The sequence below is a fragment of the Trachymyrmex septentrionalis genome, unplaced genomic scaffold (genome assembly GCF_001594115.1).
Source record: "Trachymyrmex septentrionalis isolate Tsep2-gDNA-1 unplaced genomic scaffold, Tsep1.0 scaffold11, whole genome shotgun sequence".
NCBI classification, from domain to species: Eukaryota; Metazoa; Arthropoda; class Insecta; order Hymenoptera; family Formicidae; genus Trachymyrmex; species Trachymyrmex septentrionalis.
The window spans coordinates 6,169,165-6,191,475 of NW_017304228.1; the positions used below are offsets into that span (position 1 = coordinate 6,169,165).

At 34.2% G+C, this 22,311-nt stretch overlaps 3 protein-coding genes across 6 annotated transcripts; 1 reads left to right on the forward strand and 2 right to left on the reverse strand.

Annotated features, from left to right (window-relative positions):
- LOC108749070 (zinc finger FYVE domain-containing protein 1-like) lies at nucleotides 1–4,244 on the reverse strand. Of its 2 annotated transcripts, none has more exons than XM_018487579.1 (7): nucleotides 3,815–4,244; nucleotides 2,943–3,424; nucleotides 2,582–2,848; nucleotides 2,099–2,471; nucleotides 1,768–2,026; nucleotides 514–964; nucleotides 1–445 (listed from the first exon to the last, which is right to left on the reverse strand). In XM_018487579.1, exons 2-7 carry the CDS (start codon nucleotides 3,403–3,405, stop codon nucleotides 231–233), a joined length of 2,028 nt encoding a protein of 675 aa, XP_018343081.1. In that variant the 5' UTR covers nucleotides 3,406–3,424; nucleotides 3,815–4,244; the 3' UTR covers nucleotides 1–230. The 2 variants fall into 2 exon arrangements, with proteins under 2 accessions (XP_018343081.1, XP_018343091.1); XM_018487589.1 differs by lacking the exon at nucleotides 3,815–4,244 and adding an exon at nucleotides 3,664–3,808.
- An 855-nt stretch (nucleotides 4,245–5,099) lies between these two features.
- LOC108751153 (rab GTPase-binding effector protein 1) lies at nucleotides 5,100–11,649 on the forward strand. Of its 3 annotated transcripts, XM_018491219.1 has the most exons (10): nucleotides 5,100–5,114; nucleotides 5,240–5,739; nucleotides 5,951–6,058; nucleotides 6,132–6,577; nucleotides 7,024–7,520; nucleotides 7,673–7,954; nucleotides 8,065–8,284; nucleotides 8,480–8,590; nucleotides 11,196–11,410; nucleotides 11,486–11,649. In XM_018491219.1, the coding sequence occupies exons 2-9, from the start codon at nucleotides 5,697–5,699 to the stop codon at nucleotides 11,361–11,363; spliced, it is 1,875 nt and encodes a 624-aa protein (XP_018346721.1). In that variant the 5' UTR covers nucleotides 5,100–5,114; nucleotides 5,240–5,696; the 3' UTR covers nucleotides 11,364–11,410; nucleotides 11,486–11,649. The 3 variants fall into 3 exon arrangements, with proteins under 3 accessions (XP_018346721.1, XP_018346714.1, XP_018346727.1); XM_018491212.1 differs by having other exon boundaries at nucleotides 11,196–11,649; XM_018491225.1 differs by having other exon boundaries at nucleotides 6,132–6,565; nucleotides 11,196–11,649.
- A 1,665-nt stretch (nucleotides 11,650–13,314) lies between these two features.
- On the reverse strand, nucleotides 13,315–19,096 carry LOC108749122 (amyloid protein-binding protein 2). Its single transcript, XM_018487653.1, has 9 exons — nucleotides 18,613–19,096; nucleotides 18,100–18,213; nucleotides 17,417–17,673; nucleotides 16,144–16,326; nucleotides 14,630–14,885; nucleotides 14,425–14,549; nucleotides 14,084–14,363; nucleotides 13,849–14,014; nucleotides 13,315–13,772 (listed from the first exon to the last, which is right to left on the reverse strand). Exons 1-9 carry the CDS (start codon nucleotides 18,754–18,756, stop codon nucleotides 13,543–13,545), a joined length of 1,755 nt encoding a protein of 584 aa, XP_018343155.1. The 5' UTR covers nucleotides 18,757–19,096; the 3' UTR covers nucleotides 13,315–13,542.
- Nucleotides 19,097–22,311: the final 3,215 nt, after the last annotated feature.

A 22,311-nucleotide genomic window follows, 5' to 3' on the forward strand; every position in this document is an offset into this window, starting at 1 on the left:
AATTCTAATTACATTAAAAGATTTAAAAAACTACGATCAACTGCGCGATTTGGCTATACAAATCTAAGATTTTCTACATTCACAATTAAGTCTCAGTACAACTTTTGTTTATCTTGCAAGCATTAGATGAAACAAGTAAGTTTATTTCGTTTCAAATGAATATTTTCTTTCTCCAAAATTTCTGTATTTTTCGACTCTGTTTTCTTTAAAAGATATATGTCCAAACGATTTCAAACGCAAGCGTTGCATACCCTAACAGGATGATCCCATCCTCGGTGAGGAACAGGTTTACGATGTTGCGAACATTCCTGACACACGCCACGTCCGCAAGCTCTACAGTGATGTAAAGAAAGTATGGCGGAAAATTTCCGTCCGCAGACACAACAGCTAACCACCTCCGAATCCGGTATCCAATAAGATGGCCGAACGGAATCTTTTATAAAAGCTGTACAAATCAAATATAATGTTCATAATTTATCTGAGAATTACACGAGATGTAACATTTTTACTCACATTTGGAATAACTGAATACTGTTCCAACGGCATTAAGAGTCGACATTACGTGCTCCGTCACTTTTCGCACGCCGACATCTTCCACAGGTTCGAGGGATTCCTCGCTGGAACAATTTGTCTCTTTCTCATAGCACGTGTCACAAACTCGGACGGGCGAGTACCAGTTTCTGTTGGGCACGCATTTTGTTTTTGACGAGCATTGTGCGCAAAAGCCTTCTCCACAATCGCGACAATGATGCTTGTCATCCGTTGGACTGAATGGAATTTTACACTGATAACAATATTTTATCTCATTATTCGATCGCCAATAAGACGGTGCCACTTGATCCGCGGCCCAGGCTTTCAGCGCTTTTGCCGGTTGCAGAGAGACATTCGTCATGGCTTCAGTGATGTATGAAACGCTATCGATAACTCGTTGTGCTGTGTTTTGAGTAGTTATAGAACGATTTGACTGAAAGAAAATATGGATATTGAAAAATCATTTCATAATGAAATAACAATGCATAAACGAAAAAATAATCATCTTGACAGGATCTAAAATAAGCAAAAAATTTTTTTAAGTTAATTAATCTATGTACAATTAATTTCTATTTTAGCAATATATTGTGCAATATCTGACTACAAATTTGTTAGATATTAAAGATTTTATATAAAAAAGGGAGGTTGTGGAACAATTCTGCAAAATTTGTTTGCCGTGAATAGATGGCAGATTTCCAAAAGCGGGAATGGTCTAAAATAAGTGAAATATTTTCTTATAAACAGATAAAATATAGCTGTAGCGTAGGATCTTTTAAATATGATAATTCATTCGTTTAGAATAAATTTTAACTTTGTAGCTATTTTACACAATTCTCAATAAAAAAATCCTGTTACATTTTAGCCTGTGTCTATTTACAATAAAATAATAATAATGTAATTTTCTTACGGAATCTCCCAAACTCAACAAGAAAATCCAAAAAACCAGAGCGAATGAGTCAGCTACAATAAAATATTTTACTTTACTTCTCTGTTTCAAACCATCCCTACCTTTGGAAATTTGTCACCTATCCATGGTAGAACTTTACGGAAATATTTTTTATTTAAAATCTTTAATACTTGACAAATTTTTAGATATTATATAACATATCCCTAACAGGAATTAATTCGAGGCATACAGTATAACTACAAAAAATCTTGGATTTATGCTTATTTCAGATCCTGTCAAAGTGAAGTAGTGATCCTTAAGAACAAAAAAGCTTTACTTTCGATTCTTACCGTATTCCACACGTGAGTAATCTTTTTGCATATGGCAATATCCTCTGCATTATTACCATACCAATACTGTCTGCTTTTATATATTTCCCCACAGTGTGGACAGTTTATGATGTATCCTGACCAAGCATTTTTAGCGAAACTATACCAGCTGTCCTGATTGTCCTCGTAATACTGCCTGCTCACTTCAATTTCGTTTCCGTTCTTGTAACATCTTTTACATATGTATATTGAATTTTCATACTGACACTGGAATTTGCACCTATAACAAACACCGTTAATTATAAGGAGTTGTACGATTAAAGCAGCATATAAAAACACCCATAATACCAACCTAGTATTACTACTGTGTGATTTTCCTTCACTAAGATGTCCCATACTGTTGTTACAGCCATTATTACAACTTAGACATTTAACAGGACAAGTAAAATACTGATCTGGGAATAGAGTATTAGAAACATTTTCTATTTCGTTAGATAACTGATTGTTTAGATTCTTAAGTGTATTATACACTAGATGCGGTTTTCTGGCTGAGCGAACTGTCGTGTTATTTAATTCGCTTTCAATCGCGGATCGCAATTGTTCGTAATCCGTCGTGTCGTTTACCATTTGCAAACCGATATATTTGATAGAGTTAAAAGCGTCAATCTCGAGGCTCATCTGCGCGAATTTAGCTTTCAGAATATCTTCCGCACTTTCTGATTCATCTGTAAAAGAATCGATCGATATATCATGTCACAATGGCGAAACGATTATCAATCGTAATAAAGTTCTCAGTTTGAAATTACTGTCATTTTGAGAGAGTAGCAATATGTACTGTTGATCAAAGGTATGGTGTGTTTAGTTTCATGCAGCACTATAACACTTGGTCCAAGCGTGCTCAACGAGGTGGAGATTCCTTCTTTCTGCCCTATCGTTTGTAAAGTGGCTTTAAAATGGTGACTGTAAGCATGCGACGCAGCACCCAAAAATGTAAACAAATCTCTGTTTAATCTTTCGGAATGGATTCCATAAACCACAATATCAGAGACCGCAAGTACTTTGAGTAACAATCTCGTCCGTTCATGTTCGTAACAAGTAATACCTACATAAACAGAATAACATAGTAATATAAACTTGTTGAATCTGACACAGATAATTATTTTTACTTAAGAATAATAACATAAAATATATTATACCTTGTAAACCTTCTGTATCCAAGCAGATGACATTGAGAATTGGATCAAATGCTACCCAGACTCCTAATGTACAACAATTTTGCTCGTTGGAGGTTTGAAATACTTCCTCGCCCTTGAAAAATACTTGGTTCATAGTATGGCTCTTCCCATCACCTGTATTTCCAAATATTGACACAACTTTGACTTTAATGTTGTTTTTTGTACAATTTAACTTTTTCAGAAACTCTTCTACATCAGGAACCTGCAGATTCTCCTGTCCATCGAGCAGCAGAAAACTCTTGTTGTTGTTATGGCATTTCATGCAAGAGTTCATCAGAGGATTCTTCTTCATGATAAGTAAGTTGGGTAAACTGTCGGATAGCTTGTCAAAGTCGTCCATACTGCTATTTAGACTCTTCATGATCGCTGAATCTGCCGGTTCCTTGTCTAGGATGTCTCTCCAGGTTTTCCACCACGTGCTCATTTGTTAAACCCGGCCGTTCCTTGAAAAAATTAATCAATCAAGACTTCAATCTTCTTCTTCTTCGCGTGAGAATGGCTCCGACTCTAACACAGTCGATACGGCCAGAATCGAAAATGCCACTTATGCAGTAACAAAAAACAGTATGCAGAATACGAAAGTCTAAAAGAATAACATAAACTCGATTGCGCGTTTGAAGCTGGTCACACTTTCCAAAAAATTATGACGCAATAACACGTCTGATCACATCAGTAGACTCACCAAGACCAGGACTTCAATCACTGCTAACTAGGACCATCACAGGATGACATCTTCTCGACATCAGCGTATTGGTAGGCACACGACGGCACCAGGCTATCACATAAATACCCACGACCATGCGCAACTGCGTATATAAATACGAGATACTTACCTCTCTTACTCTCAAATTCGACGGCGCGGTGGCTCGGCGAGCGTTCAGGTGGAATCGAATTTCGTACAGAAGACTCGCAGGAGAACACCGTGACTCAGGAAAATCCATACATGACGATCACATCATTGTATACTCACGCGAGTCACGCGTCTATCATCTATGGGTCGGTCTAAACAATTCTGATTAATCTAATCGTTCGATCGTCAACCGTAATTAGTTAATTCTGACGAACAGCAAATGCGATTGGTCAGTTCCGATGTAACAATAGGTCGATTAAATTAAACGGAGTTGGTGAGATCAGCCCTGAGGATCAACCGTCGGCTTCTGTCAACTTGATCAACGAATCATCCAACTGAAGCGAATTGTCGATTCCTCGAATAAGTAGAATCTTTTGAGCGAGCACGTCGTACGGAACCCTTCCGACATAAAGACGCGTCTTCAACTGAAATTTTAACGCCACGCGGTATACAGTACAGGATGCTTGCAAATTGTCCGCAAATGTTGCTATGAATTTCTGTTTCCGTCAATTTAAATGACGACTTTCGTTTACCAAAAAAGGATACGTTGTTTGAAATACGTTCTATAAAGTGTTCACGATTTCCATAGCGGAATATATTTTTCCGTGTGTGAATTTTTGTTAAATGTAAAATACAAAATATAAAATGTAGAAATAATATGTAATATAAAGTATAAAATTTAATTCAATTTGTTTAATAAAATATAAAAAATATATATAACAATAAATAATATATATAAATAATATAAAAAGTAATATATAATATGAAATATACAATTTTTAATGTTTTTTTTAAACATCTGTGACATCAAGAAAGATGTTCCAAATAAAGAAAATTAATTTGATACGTATATTTAACTTTATATAACGATTTATTATTATTATTTTTTTTTTTTTTGGTAAAATTTAGCATATTTTTAGTCTTTTTTTTATAAAATTTAGCCTACTTGTAGAGTTTATTTCATAATAAAATGATTTATTTTTTTAGTTTATTTTTTAGTTTTCTTTTTTTGTAAAGCATTTCTAGTGTAATTTCAGAATTCAGAGTTGCCGTCACTGATTTCAGTGTAGCAATCGTTGCGGTCCAATCAATGTCAAGCTAGCTCAACTCTGATTGGATCACAACACTTGCGACGTTTCTGCACTCTGAAAGGGAGAAAAGTGAAAGGTGTATAACAAAAGGTGTAATTTCTGAAAAAAAGGAGAGGTTCGGTTTTTTTTATTGTACTGGACTGCACATTAAAATTTTCTATCTCGCTTTCATTAAATTTTATTGTTATTTATGTATGTATATTTTATATATATATATATATATATATACTTGAAATTAAATAATCTGTAGAAGACTATTTAATTTTAAGTATGTAAGTTTTAAGTATGAATATATAAGTGCACATTATATGTACTAGTTGGAGGTTGGAGTCAGTTGGAGTTACAAAGCAGACGTAAAGGGCGGAAAACAGTAAACGCGAAAAGTGTCAGCCACTATCAGTCGTGTCAGAAGGTGCAGCCAGGAGCAATGGACATCGGCAAATATATATGAGTGTTAGACACATTGTTTAACGAGTTGCTTGCGAAATCCAGCGAAGTCGTTTCCGGTTCTTGAGTTCGCTTCCGTGATTATCGGTGATTTTCATTCTCGAGTCTTTATTTGCGTTTTGGATCTAGTTTCGTTCGAGTCACCATGAGTCACTGACACTGGTCAGCGGTATGTCATCGCCGTCATCGACGTCATTAACGTTGTCATTGTTGTCGAGAGGTGGCCAGTCCCGGCTGAGCTCCGAGATATGCTCTCCGAATCCTTATCTGTAGCAGTGATCCACTCTGGCAAAATTGTCGTTCTCGTCCGCGCCAAGTGATCATACAATGGAGAACCAGGACGATCGGACGGTCAAAGCAAACGGAAACGGTATGTCATTGAATAGTAGTCTTTATTTAGGTTCTTGTCGGTATTGTCGTCACAACGCTCGAAAGGAAAAAAAATACGAAAACAAGATATTTAAGAAAGCACAATTTATCCATTTGTCGGGCTTCTTTTGCGACGTTGCATGTTTGTTAATGTAGAGAATTTCCTCGCGTAATACGATTTAATTTCATTAAGAGTATCTGTTACGATTCAGAGGATCCTCAGGCAAAGATCAGCCGGTTGGAGTCAGAAAACGTTAAGATGCGAGAAGAATTTAATGTACAAAGGGCTAAGATGAAAGAATTGTTCCTTCAGAAAGAAGGTATGTAGCATGTACAACTTGAACCTTGGGCAAGTAGCAGTTTTATCAAATCTAGAATCAATGTATTTTGTAGAGGAATTAAAGCGGAGACTGGAGGAAAATATGGGCCTGCAGAAGGAAAATCTGAGACTGAAAAATGAGCTGGATGAGGCTAAAAGCCAACTAGTCGTCGCAGATCTTAAAATACAAAATCATATATTGATAGAGAAGAGGAAAGCTCAGGAAGAAATAGCGTCTTTACAGCAAGTTATACATGAAACGGTGGAGGAATCTTCTTGCTCGAGAAAACAGCTTGTTAGCGAAGTGTCCAAATTGCAATTGACTCTTTCTAAGCTTCAAGAAGAGAACGCGCTATTGAAAACACAATTGCCACGCGATCCTCCAACGGACGGACCACAAATCTCATTATCTACAGTAACTAAAACATTAGCTAGAAAAGTGGTTTCACAATTGGGCGCGGATTCTTTATCTTTAGGTCCTGATAATTTAGAAGAAAGCATGCGGAAGGTAAAAAAATATGTACGTAAATCTAAAATTGCATGAAACATTTATAACCCTTGCACAATTAACCTTCTGTTAAGTGACCAAAGTTAGATTTTGAAAACATAGTTGATATTTTGATTATGAGAATTCTAAAGGTAAATTTAAATCTACAATAAATAAGTAAAATACAATTCGACTTCTAGTAAAAATAGTTTCATTGTTAAAGTTTTTACAAGTATATAAGAATTTTTTCAGATTTTTATACAGTTAAGAACAATATAAAAATTTGCACTGAAGCTACTCACTTTGCTGACAGAAGGTATAAAATTCCATATGGTTGATGGAGGGTTAAATTTATATTCTTTTTATGATACATTTAAGCGACACTAACATTTCTCTAGATACGTTAAATTGCTTGTCTCTCAGTAGTAATATTCATAATATTTGTTGTAATGATAGATAAAAACTATGTAATTTCATAGGCGCAAGAAGATGCAGAAGTTTTACGTTCATTGGTTGTGCCACTCGAGGAGGAAATAAAAGCTTTAAAAGAGAAACTAAGGTCAACCGATGACGAATTACAAAAATATAAAGAAGTTCTATTAAAGAAACGGCAGCAGGAACCTGGTTCCTTTGAGCCGTCGTGTGATATGTGTGCAAACTACGAAGCACAATTAGTCAAAGTAGAAGCGACTGCCAAGAATTTAGAGAAGCAGCTGTTGGACTCGCAACGTATGCTACAAGCTCAAAAGGAAGATCTAGCTAAGGAAGTTGAATTTCGAAAAGAGATGGAAGAAAAATGGAATGAGAAAAAGGAAGAGCATAAAATCAAAGTTGCGGAACTCACTGTTACCTCGCAGACAGCGCAACAAAATTTATTAGAACTAAAGAAAACTTTTGAACAAATTCAAAGGAACGTATCGGAGGAACTTATTAAATTGACACGAGGCAGAGAAGAAGTACAGAGACATCTCACTGCGTAAGATGATCCTTTTCTGATAAATTATTAATTTTAGTAGCACTACATATATACAAAGTTAAATTACATATAAAAATAAGAAATATAGATAATATTATAATAGTATATTATTAATAAAGCTTTTTATTCCAAATATACCGATATGCTTGCAGACTTCAGATGGAGAATGAAAATCTTGTGGGTAAACATAGTAAACATTCGCAACAACTTCAAAGTGAAAGCATCAACATGCCAAACACTGTTGAGGAATTGCATATGAGTCTTTTAAAGATGCGTGAGGATTTAATTACAGCCAAAGTAGCTCAAGAAGTTGCACAAGAGAAGGAAGAGACATTGCGATATGAAGTTACTTTATTAAGAGAACAAATGGAGCAAGAGAGTAGGGTTAAAGAACAGGATATTGCTGTTTTAAAGAATGAAATAAGCGGATTGAGGTGAGCGGTTGTATATACTGACTATATGTGCGACAAAATTATCAACTATGATTGTTTAATACCATAAACATTAATATAATTTTATTGATTCTCTGTTGAATCATTTATAGAGCACAATTAGATAAATACATAAGAGATCATCGTACACTCGCTGATAGAGAAGAGAAACTTGATCGATTGGAAAAACAGCTACAGGAAATCCAAAAAGAGAAGAAGGATGCAGATTCAGTTATAAGTGAACTACGACAAAGAGTTATGAGTTTACAGCAAGAATTAGATACTAGTGAGGCAGTACAGAAAGACTTTGTTAGATTATCACAATCATTACAGGTAATAGAAATAATGTAAACAGTGAATTTAAAGTTGTATACGTGTGTATTTTATCGACATATAAAGTTGATTCAAAATTATCGAAAAAGTTTGTATATATAAATAAGAGATAGCTCATTATATACATTATAAATATTATAAACTCTAAATAGAACTGTAATGTATAAAGTAATAATTATTGTAATAATCATATAGGTACAACTGGAAAGGATTAGACAGGCAGGTAGTGAAGTAAGATGGCAACATGAAGAGGACGTTGAAGAGTGTCCTACTTGTCATACCACATTTTCAGTTACAAAAAAGAAGGTAAATTGAAAAAGCATAAGTTAAATTAATATTACGATTATGCACACGCACACTCGCAAATACGAGATGTATTGTAAATAGCGTTCATTAATCAATACAGCTCTATTTCTGAGCTATTTTTTCTACAATACTCAATGAAACAATTAACAGATTGAAGGATTCTTCCTATACAAAATAAATAACAATAAATAAAGGGCAAAATAAGAATCAAACACATTTCTTAAAATTATTACACACAATTAAAAAGAATAAATTACAAATAGAGAAAAGTAAAATTGAAAAAAATATAATAAAATAAAAACTCAATTTTTTTTTAAATACAAATAAATTACAAATAAATTACAAGTTTCGGCTACCGGATTGAGTCCTCTTCAGACATTAATTTATTATAAAAATCGCTGTACAAAATTAATTATCGGAAATGTTCGCATATTCAATATAATCACAATCCGGCAACCGAAACTTGTAATTTATTTGTAATTTATTTGTATTTAAATTGAGTTTTTTTTTATTATATTTTTTCAATTTTACTTTTCTCTATTTGTAATTTATTCTTTTTAATTGTGTGACAATTTTAAGAAATGTGTTTGACTCTTACTTTGCTCGTGAAACAATTACTAAGTAAAGCTAATTCAATTAGCCGTTCTTTAAACGAACGCTTAGTGAGTTACGCGTCTGGTAGTGAGCACGGCTCACAGATATGCCTAAAACCCGTCTAAAGGACGACACTGATTTGATTACTCGATAATAACTGCTTCCTTGAGCATTGTAGAAAAAAATGGTTCAGGATTTTTTGACTCAATTTTTGATCAGGAATACATAGTGCTATATGATTAATAGACTTTAATGAGCATTATTAAATCTTAAATACCACGCCGGTCCCTACAGACCAGCATCGGGCTTTCTGTTTACGCCACGTCGATCTTTTTAAAATATTTAGATCTACTTTAAAGAACAAAATTGTACTGTTCTTTGTGTGATGATTTGTTACTTTGTTTCTCATTCTTTTTGTTTATCTTAGCTCGCACATTGCCTGTATCTCTCGAGTTGACGATATTGTGTGACGTAAACGGAAAGTTAAACGAAATAGGTTTGGCGCTTAGTATTGTATATTAAGATACAGCGTTGTCGTCCAGTCAGCAGACCAAAAAAGTGAAATACTGACTGCTTTTTAACAAAAAAAAAGATGACAAAAAATAATCTTTCAAGCATCAAAATAGCACCAAAAAAAATGATATTTTTCATGAAATTTGAAAAATAATTTAAACCAATTGAGCAAAGAAAAAAATATTACTCTTATTTTCCCGTATATTTTGGATAATTTAACATATGATAAGGCGAATCTGTTTTGCGTTAGTTTCAACTTTAAAGTAATATGAAGATTTATGATGACAAATAATATCTCTTTGCAATAGCGTGTTTACACAACACTAGATACAACTATATACAATTACTCCTTGACAGCAGAATCTTCAAATATTCAATATGTGCTGTTTAAAAACAAATATTATGGTGAGGAATGGACGAAAAAGTTCTACCGTATAGTAAATTTTTTTTAGCACAAACTTCAAACGACAAAAGCCATCGAGTTAAATTGAAAAGATGGTTCATTTTAAAGATAATTATCCAATAAAGAATACAAAAATAGAATATAAATTAATTTTTGAAAGTTTTTGTAGTCCAATGTATTGTATGAAAATTTATTTTAAATATGATTTTAATATTAAAATTGCATATTAAGATAAATATTTTTTATTTGATAATTATAAATCAATTATAAAAAGTTTAAAATTAAACTAAAAATTTTTTAAATATTGAATTCTCCCAAAAGTTAAATTTTGTTAATATATTTTTTGCTGGAAAATTGTCAAAATATCTCAATTTTTATTCACAGAAGAAAGTTACTTTTAAAAAGTGTTTCATTACCCATGCCGCTTGTCTAGCTGATCTAGTATTTAAATTGCGAGATGCAGAGTAAAGTGAGGAGCACAGACTCTTGCATTACACATAAAAAATCAATCAAACTCAAATATTTATGTGATTGAAAGTTTGAGTACAATTGCGTGAAAGTGATATTGCATTCGAATAAATCAAATTACAATTGGCGCGCGCGCAAACGTTTGATCTTCTCATAAAATATTATTTTACTCACACGTAACACGTTGCTGTACGAGAAATCAAATATCCTAGTAACATGCTGAGACACTGGACTAATATCGAATCAGCAACAGTAAGAGCAATTATCGTTATTAGATCAGATAAAATATGAATGAAACATTTAAATTTATATGCAAATTTCAAATCACAGAATAAGAAAAAAAGTGACTATACTGACTTAATTTGAACGATAGTGATTTTTTAATAACTTGTAAAAAAATGACAAAAAGTGATTTAAGTGACTGAATGGCAACGCTGGATACACCCTGTGTGTGTGTGTGTGTGTGTGTGTGTGTGTGTGTGTGTGTGTGTGTGTGTGTATATATATATATATATAAAAGGATAGTTCGCGTTGCTTGCATTTTTTCCACTCATCTTTATCTAATTTTAAGTGTAAAAATATTTGGGGATTTCATGTAATGGAATTAAAGAGGTTTAATGTCCATAGGTACATTGTCGTCACTGTGGCCATATATTTTGTCAATCTTGCCTCTCACACGTTGTAAACAGTGGGCCGAAACAAAGACCATCCAGAGTCTGTGATGTTTGTCATACTTTATTAGTGCAAGATACCGCACCATACTTCAGTCAAGAACCTCCACATACACCTGATTAAATGTTCTAAAGTTATGGGACTTCAACGAGATGTGCAATATCAGTCTGGTAATACGATGATTAGTATGTCTCAAAAATAAACCGATCATTAGGTGACTAACGATGACTCTCTTTTGTTTGCAGAAAGAGAAAGACGTGTTGATAGCATAAAAATGGAATTAGATAAGATTCTTATTACCTGAAAATCGGAGTGATACAAGAAATATCGTGTAAATATAAAGTTATGTATTACCTAATGGTTACTGTAATTTAAACAGATTAAAGCTTTTGAATGTATGTGAGTTATACAGAAGAATATTGTGAGTATTTATATTAATACATTATCTTATCTTTATTTAATTACGTATCTTGCAGATCTTTGATTGAGAATTTTGCCAATCTATAAAAGAGAAATAGACATTTAACTCTTTGATAGAATATTTTTGGTTTACTTAATTCTGTATCTTTTTTTTAATAAAAAAAAAATGTATTGATACTTTTAATAGTTGATAAAAAAAACAAAATAGAATGTACAACTAATTTAATTTATCTTATGACTGTTAACTCTGATACGATAATTAATGATGTAATGACAATACAAGAGTATTTGTAGTGCAGTTGATAACATGTAATCTATTTAAATTAAATTTTCATAAATTAATCATAATTTGTACAATCGCTAAATAGATTATGTATTGTCAACTACATCTTGAGCGCCTGTTACCTTTATATTGTCTGAATTTATTAGAGAGGCTTTACTATTTATTCAGTTATACAAGTTTACATTGGATAGATTACATATTCTATCATTTGATATCTATCTAAAGAGTGCCTAAATGAATTTTTAAAAGTGAAACGATACGAATCTGCAAAAACACTTGTAAATAATTAGCGGAAGTTTGAAAATTTTATGATCTCAAAATATCTCTAGGAGTAGTCCAAGGACACGCGCGCGTCTAGTTTTTAATTATCTATATTCATTATGGCATTTATACAAGAACAAAATGCTAGAAAAAATATAAGATGTACATAGGAGGTATTTTTAAATTTAGATGTCAAAATTTCACAAAATGAAAAGGTAACTTTAATGCAGCAAAACATCTGTTCAACAAATCGTTCACCGAGTTTTAATTCCTATTTCTTTAACTACATTACTGTTATAAACACAAGTGTATGTATTTTGAATATTTTTTATTACTTAAAAATTATGCAATACGTGAAGATCTACGATCAATTGTAATTTTGAGATGAACAATGAATTAAACATATTATAAATGTGTTCGATAAACAATCATAAAAAAATATTTTTTTTAAGCCTGAGCGACTCTCTTTGAAAGTAGTTCAGTAATCATTACCGAATTATAAAGTATAAACATATGTATTATATCTGTATGTATACGCCCATCCCTTCCCCCACATACACCTCCTACATACAGATATGTATATTTATACTTTATGATTCACTACTATGCACACACGCGCGCACATAGGCATGCATGCATGCACGAACCAATACGTAAACACGATGTCCCAAAATATTTGGGAAAATTTTCATGTGTAGATAGAACGAACTAAACTGAATCGAAGTTCGATTTCGCTTTGTCTGCACACGAAGATTGTCCCAAATATTCTAGGATATTCTGTGTGTGTGTGTGTGTGTGTGTGTACATAAAATGTATGCAAATCAGATTAAACGTTAGCAAATTTATATTAAAATTTTATATATAAATACAAAATATTTAAAAAAAGATATTTTATATGCAAACATTTTTAATACATCGAAATAAAACACAAAGACATCAAGTCTAAATATAATTCAGCATAAGCACAGTAACTCAACTAAAAAAAAAACCCCATCAATGTTTATATTGCAATATCATCGACTAATAAAAATAATTTATAAATTAAATTAATATTTTCTTGCATCGAATTTAATATTATTGATAATAATTCAATTTATTTTTTATTTGATATAGATACTACGCACGTGTTATAAAATATTGACATAAGAGATGAAATTATTAATTCTTATGACCAGATCAATGATTTACAAATTTCTACAATGGTTTTCATACAATTCAGTTATAACTTTTTTTCCTTCCTACTTTGGCCCAATGTCTTGTAAACGCAACGGAGACTAGCAAGTTGCTTGATGGACATACAATGACATAAAATTTGAATTAGACACACTTATTGATATATCACATGGAAAAGAACACATTCATTACATTTGCGATTGGTTGTGGACGTTTTTGTACATCGATCGGTGGTTCTTCAGATTGAGCGTGTTTGTCTCTAAGCTCTTTCCAATGATTCAATTTATCTGTATATTCTGATATTTTCTCGTAATCCTCTAATTTATTATACACGTGTAAAAGTCCTCGATAATCGTATTCTAAACCACTATAACCTTCTCCAAATAACTTCAAGCCTGTCAATGTGAAATTTTTGAAGTGCAATGGCATTTCGTGTCAGAATGGACTTAATTAAAATATATATATACTTACTGATTGCGATACTACGACGGTAAAGCTTTTCGGCATCTCTGTATCGATTCATGTGAAAATTATATAATGAAGCTAAATGCCCTATACTCAAGCCCACTTCGTAATCGTAAGGTCCTAATAATTCTTCTTTAATACCAATAGCTTTTAGATGCATCATTTCCGCTTCCTAAAATATACACATGTTAAAAATACAAGAAAATAAAAAATATATACAGTGTGTAAATATATAAATTACCTGAAATTTCCTCATACTCTGGTATAAGCGACCCAGATTTCCGTAATGTTTTGACGTTTGTACATTTCTTTCGCCGAATGCAGTTTTCGACGTTTCTAAAGCAGATAAATGAAGACATTCGGACTTGAGTAAGAGATTTTGTTCCGATAATGGCGTGGATGCGTTATCTATAGCGATTTCTTCGAGAATAAGTGCCTTTATTCTTCTAGCGCTTGCGAGCATTAAATGATTCGGAGGTAAATGTCTTTCCATAATATCTATAGCTATTCCAGCGTGTTCACTGCAAAACAAAAGTAAATTGTACTGTCAATATACAATAAATCGAATATATTTCTAATTACCTTGCATCGTCAAATCTGCCGGAACTATATTCATGTACATAGAGAGCGTAAGCTAAGTCTTCGTGTGCCAAAGCAACATGAAGATTAGTTCTGCCGAAAATCGTTCTTCTAATATCTAACGCAGTCTAAAGTATAAGATAAAATATTTTACAATCGCCTTCACAAAAGATTACGAAGATTCATAAAGAGCTCTAAAGATAAATACCTTATATATAGTTACACTATTGCTGATACTATCAAAGTTTAGTAAGAAAAATCCGTAATCGGTGAGAACGTCACTGTACTTTGGATGATCTGTATCGAATATTTCTCTCGCGAGATATACAGCTTCTTTGATCAATAAATCAGCTTTCTGAAACTCTCGTTTCACAACGCATGACTTTGCCGCTTGTCTCAAAACGTCGACAATAATTCCCGCAGGAAGCGACGGTCTTAATTGTTTTAATGCTTCTATACTCCATCTGGATGATAGGCAGTACTTAATTAAATGTTAGAAATAAAAAAAAATATATATAAAGTATTATTTAAAATTAGAATGTTATTTAATATCATTAAGGATCAATTTCAAGTCTCATCATATATCGCAGTATTTTTGAATCTTTTTTTAATTCGCGGTACATTAAATAGCAAGCCGAATATTTTTGAGATATATCATTATAATTACGTTTCAATGCTCATAAATCTTATCAGATATTTTCAACATGACATTCAAAAATAAAAAGTTCAACAGTTATATTTTGAATTCTATTTTTTTAAAAGTAATTTTATTGCAATGGCATTTCGTTAAGAATATTCGATAGATACTTCAAAATAATAACAAAATTGTAAAAAAGAATTATAAGTTATTCTAAATTGCATTAAAAAGTAATATAATAAAAACTGTCTGGATCTTAGTTAAAATTATTTCAATAAGTAATATTTTTTAAATCTGTACTCTAATAGAAATGTTAAAAATTTTTAAATAAATGTCATAACAAATCTCAATTTTTTAAATACAAGTACTTTAGGTATTCTAGATTATTTAAGTAAAGTTACATTGTGATACAGAAATATTGTCTAGTAAATAAATAAAATATTTGTTTTTAAATTTTTGTAATTAATCGGTAAATGCAATAGCATAAGTTATTCTGAGAGAATAAAATATTTATTTAAAACATTTAGATTTTTTTATTATTTTTTAAATTTTAGTTTACAACAAAAATAATAAATAAAGTAAATATATTAAAAATATATTCAATAAAAACAGAATGTTATGGACACAACTTTTATATATATATATGTGTGTGTACTTTGTTCACAGTCTAAATATTAATATATGTGCTATTAATATATAGTTATCGAACATTCTTAAGCGCATGATACACAATTATTTTATTCTTGTTGTTCATCGAAACAAAGATAAAATGATATGCGCATCATGCGTTTTACAAAACGTAATCATTCTTTAAGCTGCTTTTTCATGCTGACACTCTGCGCTCATTTTCAGCGTCAAAACAGATCACTTGATCAAAATTGGCGAATACCAAGCAATTTTGATCATGTGACTGGTTTTGACGAAAATGAGCGTAGTGTCAGTATGAAAAAGCAACCTTACTGTCTTTAAAATGTCTGCAGCACATCCATATGTTGAAAAACCCTGCTATATTAGTTTATAAAAAAAGAAGTCTGATTTCTGACGATTGTAACTTATTTCGGAAATAACAAATATTAGGAGTGCACCTATGAGCTTCATCGTATTCACTGCGTACGTAGAATAGTACACTAAACTCTGCAAAAAGGGCAGCGTGATTGCTATTATTGTACTGCTTGCTTTTTAACTTTTCTATCATTTCCATGGCAAGCTGATGAGTCTCCGCAGCCCCGTCGAAATTGAAGCGGTATGCTGCTTGTGCATGTAACAGCCTGAAATGTATTGACAGGATATTATATTTAGCCTATTAAAAATTTGATTCGATTCGACTGAGTGACTAATTGTAACACTCGATACTCTAAAAATCTGCAACTAAATGACTTACATATAAGTAAACAATTGCGCATGAAATTGATGCAAAATATACGTGTCTTTTGATACTCGCAAATAATGAGCTACTAAAAGTAGGTTCAAAAAGATCGCGGAATTGATTTATAACATAAAGTCTGTTCATATTATTTGTGTACATGCGTATCAAGCATTTGTGAGATCGAATCTTCAATAATATGTTCGAAAATGAATTGAACTGAATTTGAAATTTTTGCGTCAAATTGAATCAATTTTTTATGTGAAAACGAATCGAATCAAATTTTCTTGAATTTATATTAAAATGAAGCAAATAAAAAAAAGCGAATTCAAAACTGAATCAGTGACTCGAACTTTCGAATCTTTCAGATTCGTAAACGAATCAAATCCACTATGATTCGAATCAATTCAATATGAATTCGAACTATTTGCACATCTATAGTTGTTTGCATTTTTTACACTCGGTATCTTCGCGAAATTTTTTTTCTTTAATGTCCGAATATTTATCTGAATAAATATATTCTGAAATTTATAAGTCAATTTCATAAGTCAATTTGCTCTATATTTTCATTACTTAATATGTTATTCCAGCAAGCCTGTCAGTTTTTGTTTCAGAACTAAAAGCCAACAACGCAAAAAATTCAATACAAGATTTCAGTAAAATATGGATTGTGATCAGGGATTGTAAAGCGTTAACTATTGAGTAAAATATTGTATAAACATGATTAAATTCAGTTTCACAACTGATGTTATAAAATCAAATTTAATTAGTGATACGAGATTTTACAACAGTAAATTGATACACTACAGATTAAATACTTCCAAGCGTTTTAAAAACATTAGCTCTGCTAGCATTGCATGTGGCAAGCTTTGAAAGAAATGTAAATAAAGGTGTAAGTAAAGGTAGGATTAATAAAAATAGGATTAGTTATTTCTCTTAGAAATCAATTACAAGAATTTTTTTGAATCCACTAACATGTGTGTCAACATTCTTACTTGTGACAACAATCTAATGTCCTACTCCATTCCTTGGGGGTCTGATTGTGGTCCATACATAATTGCTTGCAAGCTAACAACACTTCTTCGCTTTCCGAGTACCAGCCAGCATCACTGAGAAATCCACCAAGTCTCAAACCTAGATTTATTAATTTATCAATTTCCTGCGGTAAAGGGCTCTCTCTTGCTTTGAAACAGCACATATTGTAACTGATGACCAGATGTTTCGCTATCCTTATTTTATGATCCATTGGCGCCTTTAGTTCCGAAAATACAAAAATGTAAAGTATTTTCTGATGTCAGAAAAAAAGTAACATAAGACAGTCTCTTCTATTTCTAAAAATATAGATTAACTTTAATCTCGAGTTTAACTTACTTTTTATCTTTTTCTACTTTTAGGAATTTGAAAAAGATAAAAGAGTAAATAACTTAATCTATACTGATAGAGACTGACATTACAGTGGCATCTAGAAACTTTGATTAGTATAATCAGTGAATAACTATACAATTGTATTTGAAATTTAAATGGTAATAATTTTTATTTAACATATGGGAAAAAAGATTAGATTAGAAATGATGAATTGAAAATTTGCTTTAGGCAATTCTATCGGTTGAATTAATCACTGATTAATTTAATCCAAGTTTGATCTAAGTTCTTGAAAACTTATACTGAATAGGCTCACCTGAAATATTTTCAGGAGTTGTAATCGGCGATTGGTGACCTTGAGCATCTTGGAGAAAGTCTCCAGATCGCTTAATTCTGCCCCCAATATACATAGTCTCCTCTCTGTGTATAACTGAAAGAGATTAGACCGATAGAAACCAAGGGTATGTCAAACATTACTAAGCGCACGCGATGGAGTCAATCGGAGTCAATCGAGGAACGAAATTGGCCAATTGGAGGGATCACAGTGAGAACGCGTCAAATTCGTCGCGTCGTGGATGTCGGGTCCTCGACACGACACTCGCGAGATCGCAGGTGATCGCGGGTCGTCGTCGTCGTCGTCGTCGTCGTCGTTGGGAATGCAGAGCGTTTGAACAATGTCATTCCCGTCATTCCACGATGAGGCGAAGAGACAGAGAAACAAGCGTGGTTATCATCGCACGCGGGTGACTCCGATCGACGGAAGCCCTCCTCTCCCCTGTGACCCTGTCGTCGTCACGCCGACGACGGCACAGCTTGACGTCCTTTTTACCTGATAATAGAGATCGAACCGCACGCTCTTGGGCAGGTCGACGAGGTATGGTTTGTAGATGCGGAACCTGTCGACCACTGCGGACACGCACAATTGGTACAGGGTTCTCGTAGAAAACAACCGTGGCTCGCGTCCATCGGCCATTTTCGCGAACGGCCTTTTTTTGATTAATCACCAACACAATCTCGGGTGTTGTAACCCGCACCGTTGTGCTGCTCACCGTCGTGGTGCGTGTTGGTGCACACTGCGCGTGCGTGTGTGGTAGTATGTAAGTGCGTGCGGAATGTGCGGGCGAACGGACAGTACGTCGCGCGATCGGAGATAGAGATGTCGCGTTTTTTCCCTCGACAGCCGACAGGTTGCGAGTGCACACCGAAACCGCGTAGTGCCTTCGCACCTGAAATCGAGCCTTCTCAGACCTTCTGTCCTTCCAGGTTTCGAGTTCTGGGTCGAATCGAGTTTTAATCCGAAGCTACAGGGTGTCCGCGGCATTTGCGACTAACAGATAACAGATTTTTCGTCCAATGGGTGAATGAGTCTTTCCTCCTTTCATAGCAACAGCTGATTGGTTGAAAGAGAAGGTTATGTGATTCGGATTTCGAATGAACCGGGTGTAAGGTAGCAACACGATCCCGTGTATAATTTCCGAAATCGTAACGTTTCAAAAGGGTAGGAATGTAGTTAGGATCAATCCGAAGGAGGGATAATCTAAGAAACTCCTTGGAAGGAAAGGGCGTATAATACTAACGTCATACACGATATTAACTTAGGACGTTCCTTATTGTAAGTCTAGTAACGGACTGTGTCCTTTACAAAGGAATCCCTAAGGATCTCTTCCCTTCTGTCCCACTATCGCAATTTAACCAATCCCGAAACGATATTGTCGACGGACCAATCGCAAGGCACAGCCAATCGTATGCGGCAATGGCGGGTTAATCGGAAAGCCGCCAGCGATGAGGCGCGAAAACTAAACTTATATTCTATGACTAAAGATGCTATCTTACACGGGCATTATGAGATCTTCTCAATAAGAGGCACAGATAACACAGTAGCTGTGTTCGGAAACGTCACCCGAATGGCCCTTTGTATCAGAAAGAATCAAGGGAAAGTGGAGCAGATAGTGTTTCTCTTCTCTAATTGGTTCCGTTATTTATAGTACAACTTCCGCAAATGTGCATGTGTGTGTATGTATGTTATACATAATACTAGTGTGCGCGGCACCGTATGTTCCATCACGAGCTGCGTTCAGATTTCTTTACTTTTATTGGGCGCTTAGGTGGAACATTCAGATTTCTTTATCTACCCAAGAGGATGGAAAAACCACTCGGTTCCTTGATCCGTGGAATGGGTTATAGCGGCACATTAAAGACTTCCTGTGCTATCCCAACATGTTTGACGTGCATCTATACGAAAATTTAAATTTCAATTTATGTCCCTGTTATAAATAGTATAAACCATAACTCAAAGGAGGCTAAGTATTTAATCATCTATTAAGTTTTACAGATCGGGATTTAAAATATTGGTAAGATATTTATCTTATATCTTTTATCATTATTATATATTTTTTAGTTATATATAATTATATTGATTATATATGTAATTTATATTAAATTTGATATATTTACGTTACTATTTGCTATAACTGATGCATGTAGGACATTCTCTTATCTTAGAGTGCGTTTAGGGGGTTTACTACGGTTCTTTAGACGAAGTGAAAATTACAAAAATGAGCAAACTCACTAGGTGTTAACTAATAAAGTTATAAATATTCTAATAAATTCGATCACTTTCGTAATTTCCATTTTGTTTCAAGAACCGTAATAAGCCTCCTGATTCCCAAACCACTCCGGTACTTTTCGCTAGGCTCCGCCCACTAGTAAGACAAGCCAGACATGCCCCGCACTCGCGCATGCGCATTGTTTACAGCTTAGCGCGCAGTGCTGTAGCCATTAAGTTAAAGTAACGACGTGGAATGTGAATTCGTGTGCGGTCGTAGGTATCGGACGTGTTTTGATTGCTTTCGTGGAATCTATTATTCCGCGCTTCATGTTTTTCGCTTTATAATGGTGTTTGGGTGTTGCTACGCGCCCCCTTAAGTATTTATCGAGACTAGTGAGTTTTAACCCACCCATGAGCGAGGCTTCGACCTCAGGCACCGATCGGACGGGGGACGAGCCTGGGCAATCTCCTCCGCTTCCTCCCTCCTTGTCCACGCCTTCCGTCCCTTAGAACAATGCCTCTGATTTCGGCTCTCGATTTGCGACCAGTGCTTGGCCATACAATATTCGTGATCGAAATCGGGCTTACCGCAAAATTCTCAAAAAGAAGCTTCGTGAATTGAAAAAATCAGACGCTTTATCGCCCAAAAATCGCTTTCCAGGCGTTTATGCAGTCCAACGAACTATTGCGTCAGCGTCCCACGTGGACGAGACATGTGCTCGTACACCGCGGGATTCCCCTTTTGAATTTAGCTCTGCTGAGGATTTCTCTGCCTCTATCATTTCTACGCCTATGGATTTTGAATTGGGACACTAGCAGCAATAACCGCAAACGCCTCTGACTTACTGCCGGTACCTCCCAAGAAAACGGGTAAATTGGATAATAATTTTTCCACTCATATTTCCATTCGTGCATCGCACGATAATGCTGATAACAGTGTAAGTAATACATCTAATAACCTTAATAAGAATGGCGTTACTCATGAGAATCAATACGCGCCTTCTGACTCGCCTTCTTATGCGGTCCATGTTTACGCAATCAACGATCCGCATTCTGCCTTGCACCCTCTGCATGTTAGCAGAATCATATCGCAAATCGCTTACAACGATATTCTGGAGATTCGTAAAATTGGTCGTGGCAAGGTTTTAGTTGAACTCAAATCAGCTTTAGCCGCTAATAATCTATAATAGTTAAGAGTCCTTTTCTTAACGCTTACAAGCTTAAAGCGTATATCCCCACGTACTGCACGCTCCGCACGGGTGTCATTCGTGACATTCCTACTGACATCAGCGAGGAAATTATCAAAAAATACATCGAGTCTTCTTTCAAGATTATTGAAGCGCATCGCCTAAATCAATGAATTAACAAGAACGGTAAATCAGAAATTGTCTCATCCAAATCGGTATGCATTAAATTTGCTGGACAAGTTCTCCCAAAACATGTCTTTTTGTTTTGCATCAGGCATGTTGTGTCTACATATATATCTGAAGTACGCATTTGTTATAATTGTTATGGAGCAGATCAGCAAAGTCTGCAGAAGCAACGCTAGATGTATATTCTGTGATAAGACACTTCACAAGAACGCTCAGGAGTATGAAAGATATACCTTATCGTTGCATCAACTGCGAAGGTGGTCACTTGCCCACATCACATGAATACCCTATGATTAGACAAAAAAGGAGCGTTTCTCTAGCTGTTTACAAGAACATCCCTCTTTTCAGTGCAAAACGAAGGATAGTTTAGAAATCATTGGCACTGGACTCGACAACAGATTTGATTACGTCAATTTTCCAACGCTAACCAGAGATACGGGAGAAGACCCGCAAGAGTATTTTGCAGGGAATAACAGGGTTTGCCGTCTTGAATACAAGCTCCAAAAACAGACCCGACAATTATGATCATATTTACGCTACGGTTGAGGGAAAAAGACGTTTACCTCATACACAGAAACACAGGCAGTTCTATATAGAGTAGATTCGA

Bases quoted from the DNA above. Each gene is read 5' to 3' on its own strand.
- LOC108749122 (XM_018487653.1), bottom strand. From the start codon at position 18,756: ATGGCCGATGGACGCGAGCCACGGTTGTTTTCTACGAGAACCCTGTAC. The intron at 16,327-17,416 runs GTAAGAATGTTG...AATACATTTCAG, and splicing joins ACATTAGATTGTTGTCACAA to GCTGTTACATGCACAAGCAG. The intron at 14,364-14,424 runs GTAATTAGAAAT...TTTGTTTTGCAG, and splicing joins GGCAGATTTGACGATGCAAG to TGAACACGCTGGAATAGCTA.
- LOC108749070 (XM_018487579.1), bottom strand. From the start codon at position 3,405: ATGAGCACGTGGTGGAAAACCTGGAGAGACATCCTAGACAAGGAACCG. The intron at 2,849-2,942 runs GTATAATATATT...CTGTTTATGTAG, and splicing joins GGATACAGAAGGTTTACAAG to GTATTACTTGTTACGAACAT. The intron at 446-513 runs GTGAGTAAAAAT...TGATTTGTACAG, and splicing joins AGTATTCAGTTATTCCAAAT to CTTTTATAAAAGATTCCGTT.
- LOC108751153 (XM_018491212.1), top strand. From the start codon at position 5,697: ATGGAGAACCAGGACGATCGGACGGTCAAAGCAAACGGAAACG. The intron at 7,521-7,672 runs GTAAGATGATCC...ATATGCTTGCAG, and splicing joins GTACAGAGACATCTCACTGC to ACTTCAGATGGAGAATGAAA. The intron at 8,591-11,195 runs GTAAATTGAAAA...TAATGTCCATAG, and splicing joins TTTCAGTTACAAAAAAGAAG to GTACATTGTCGTCACTGTGG.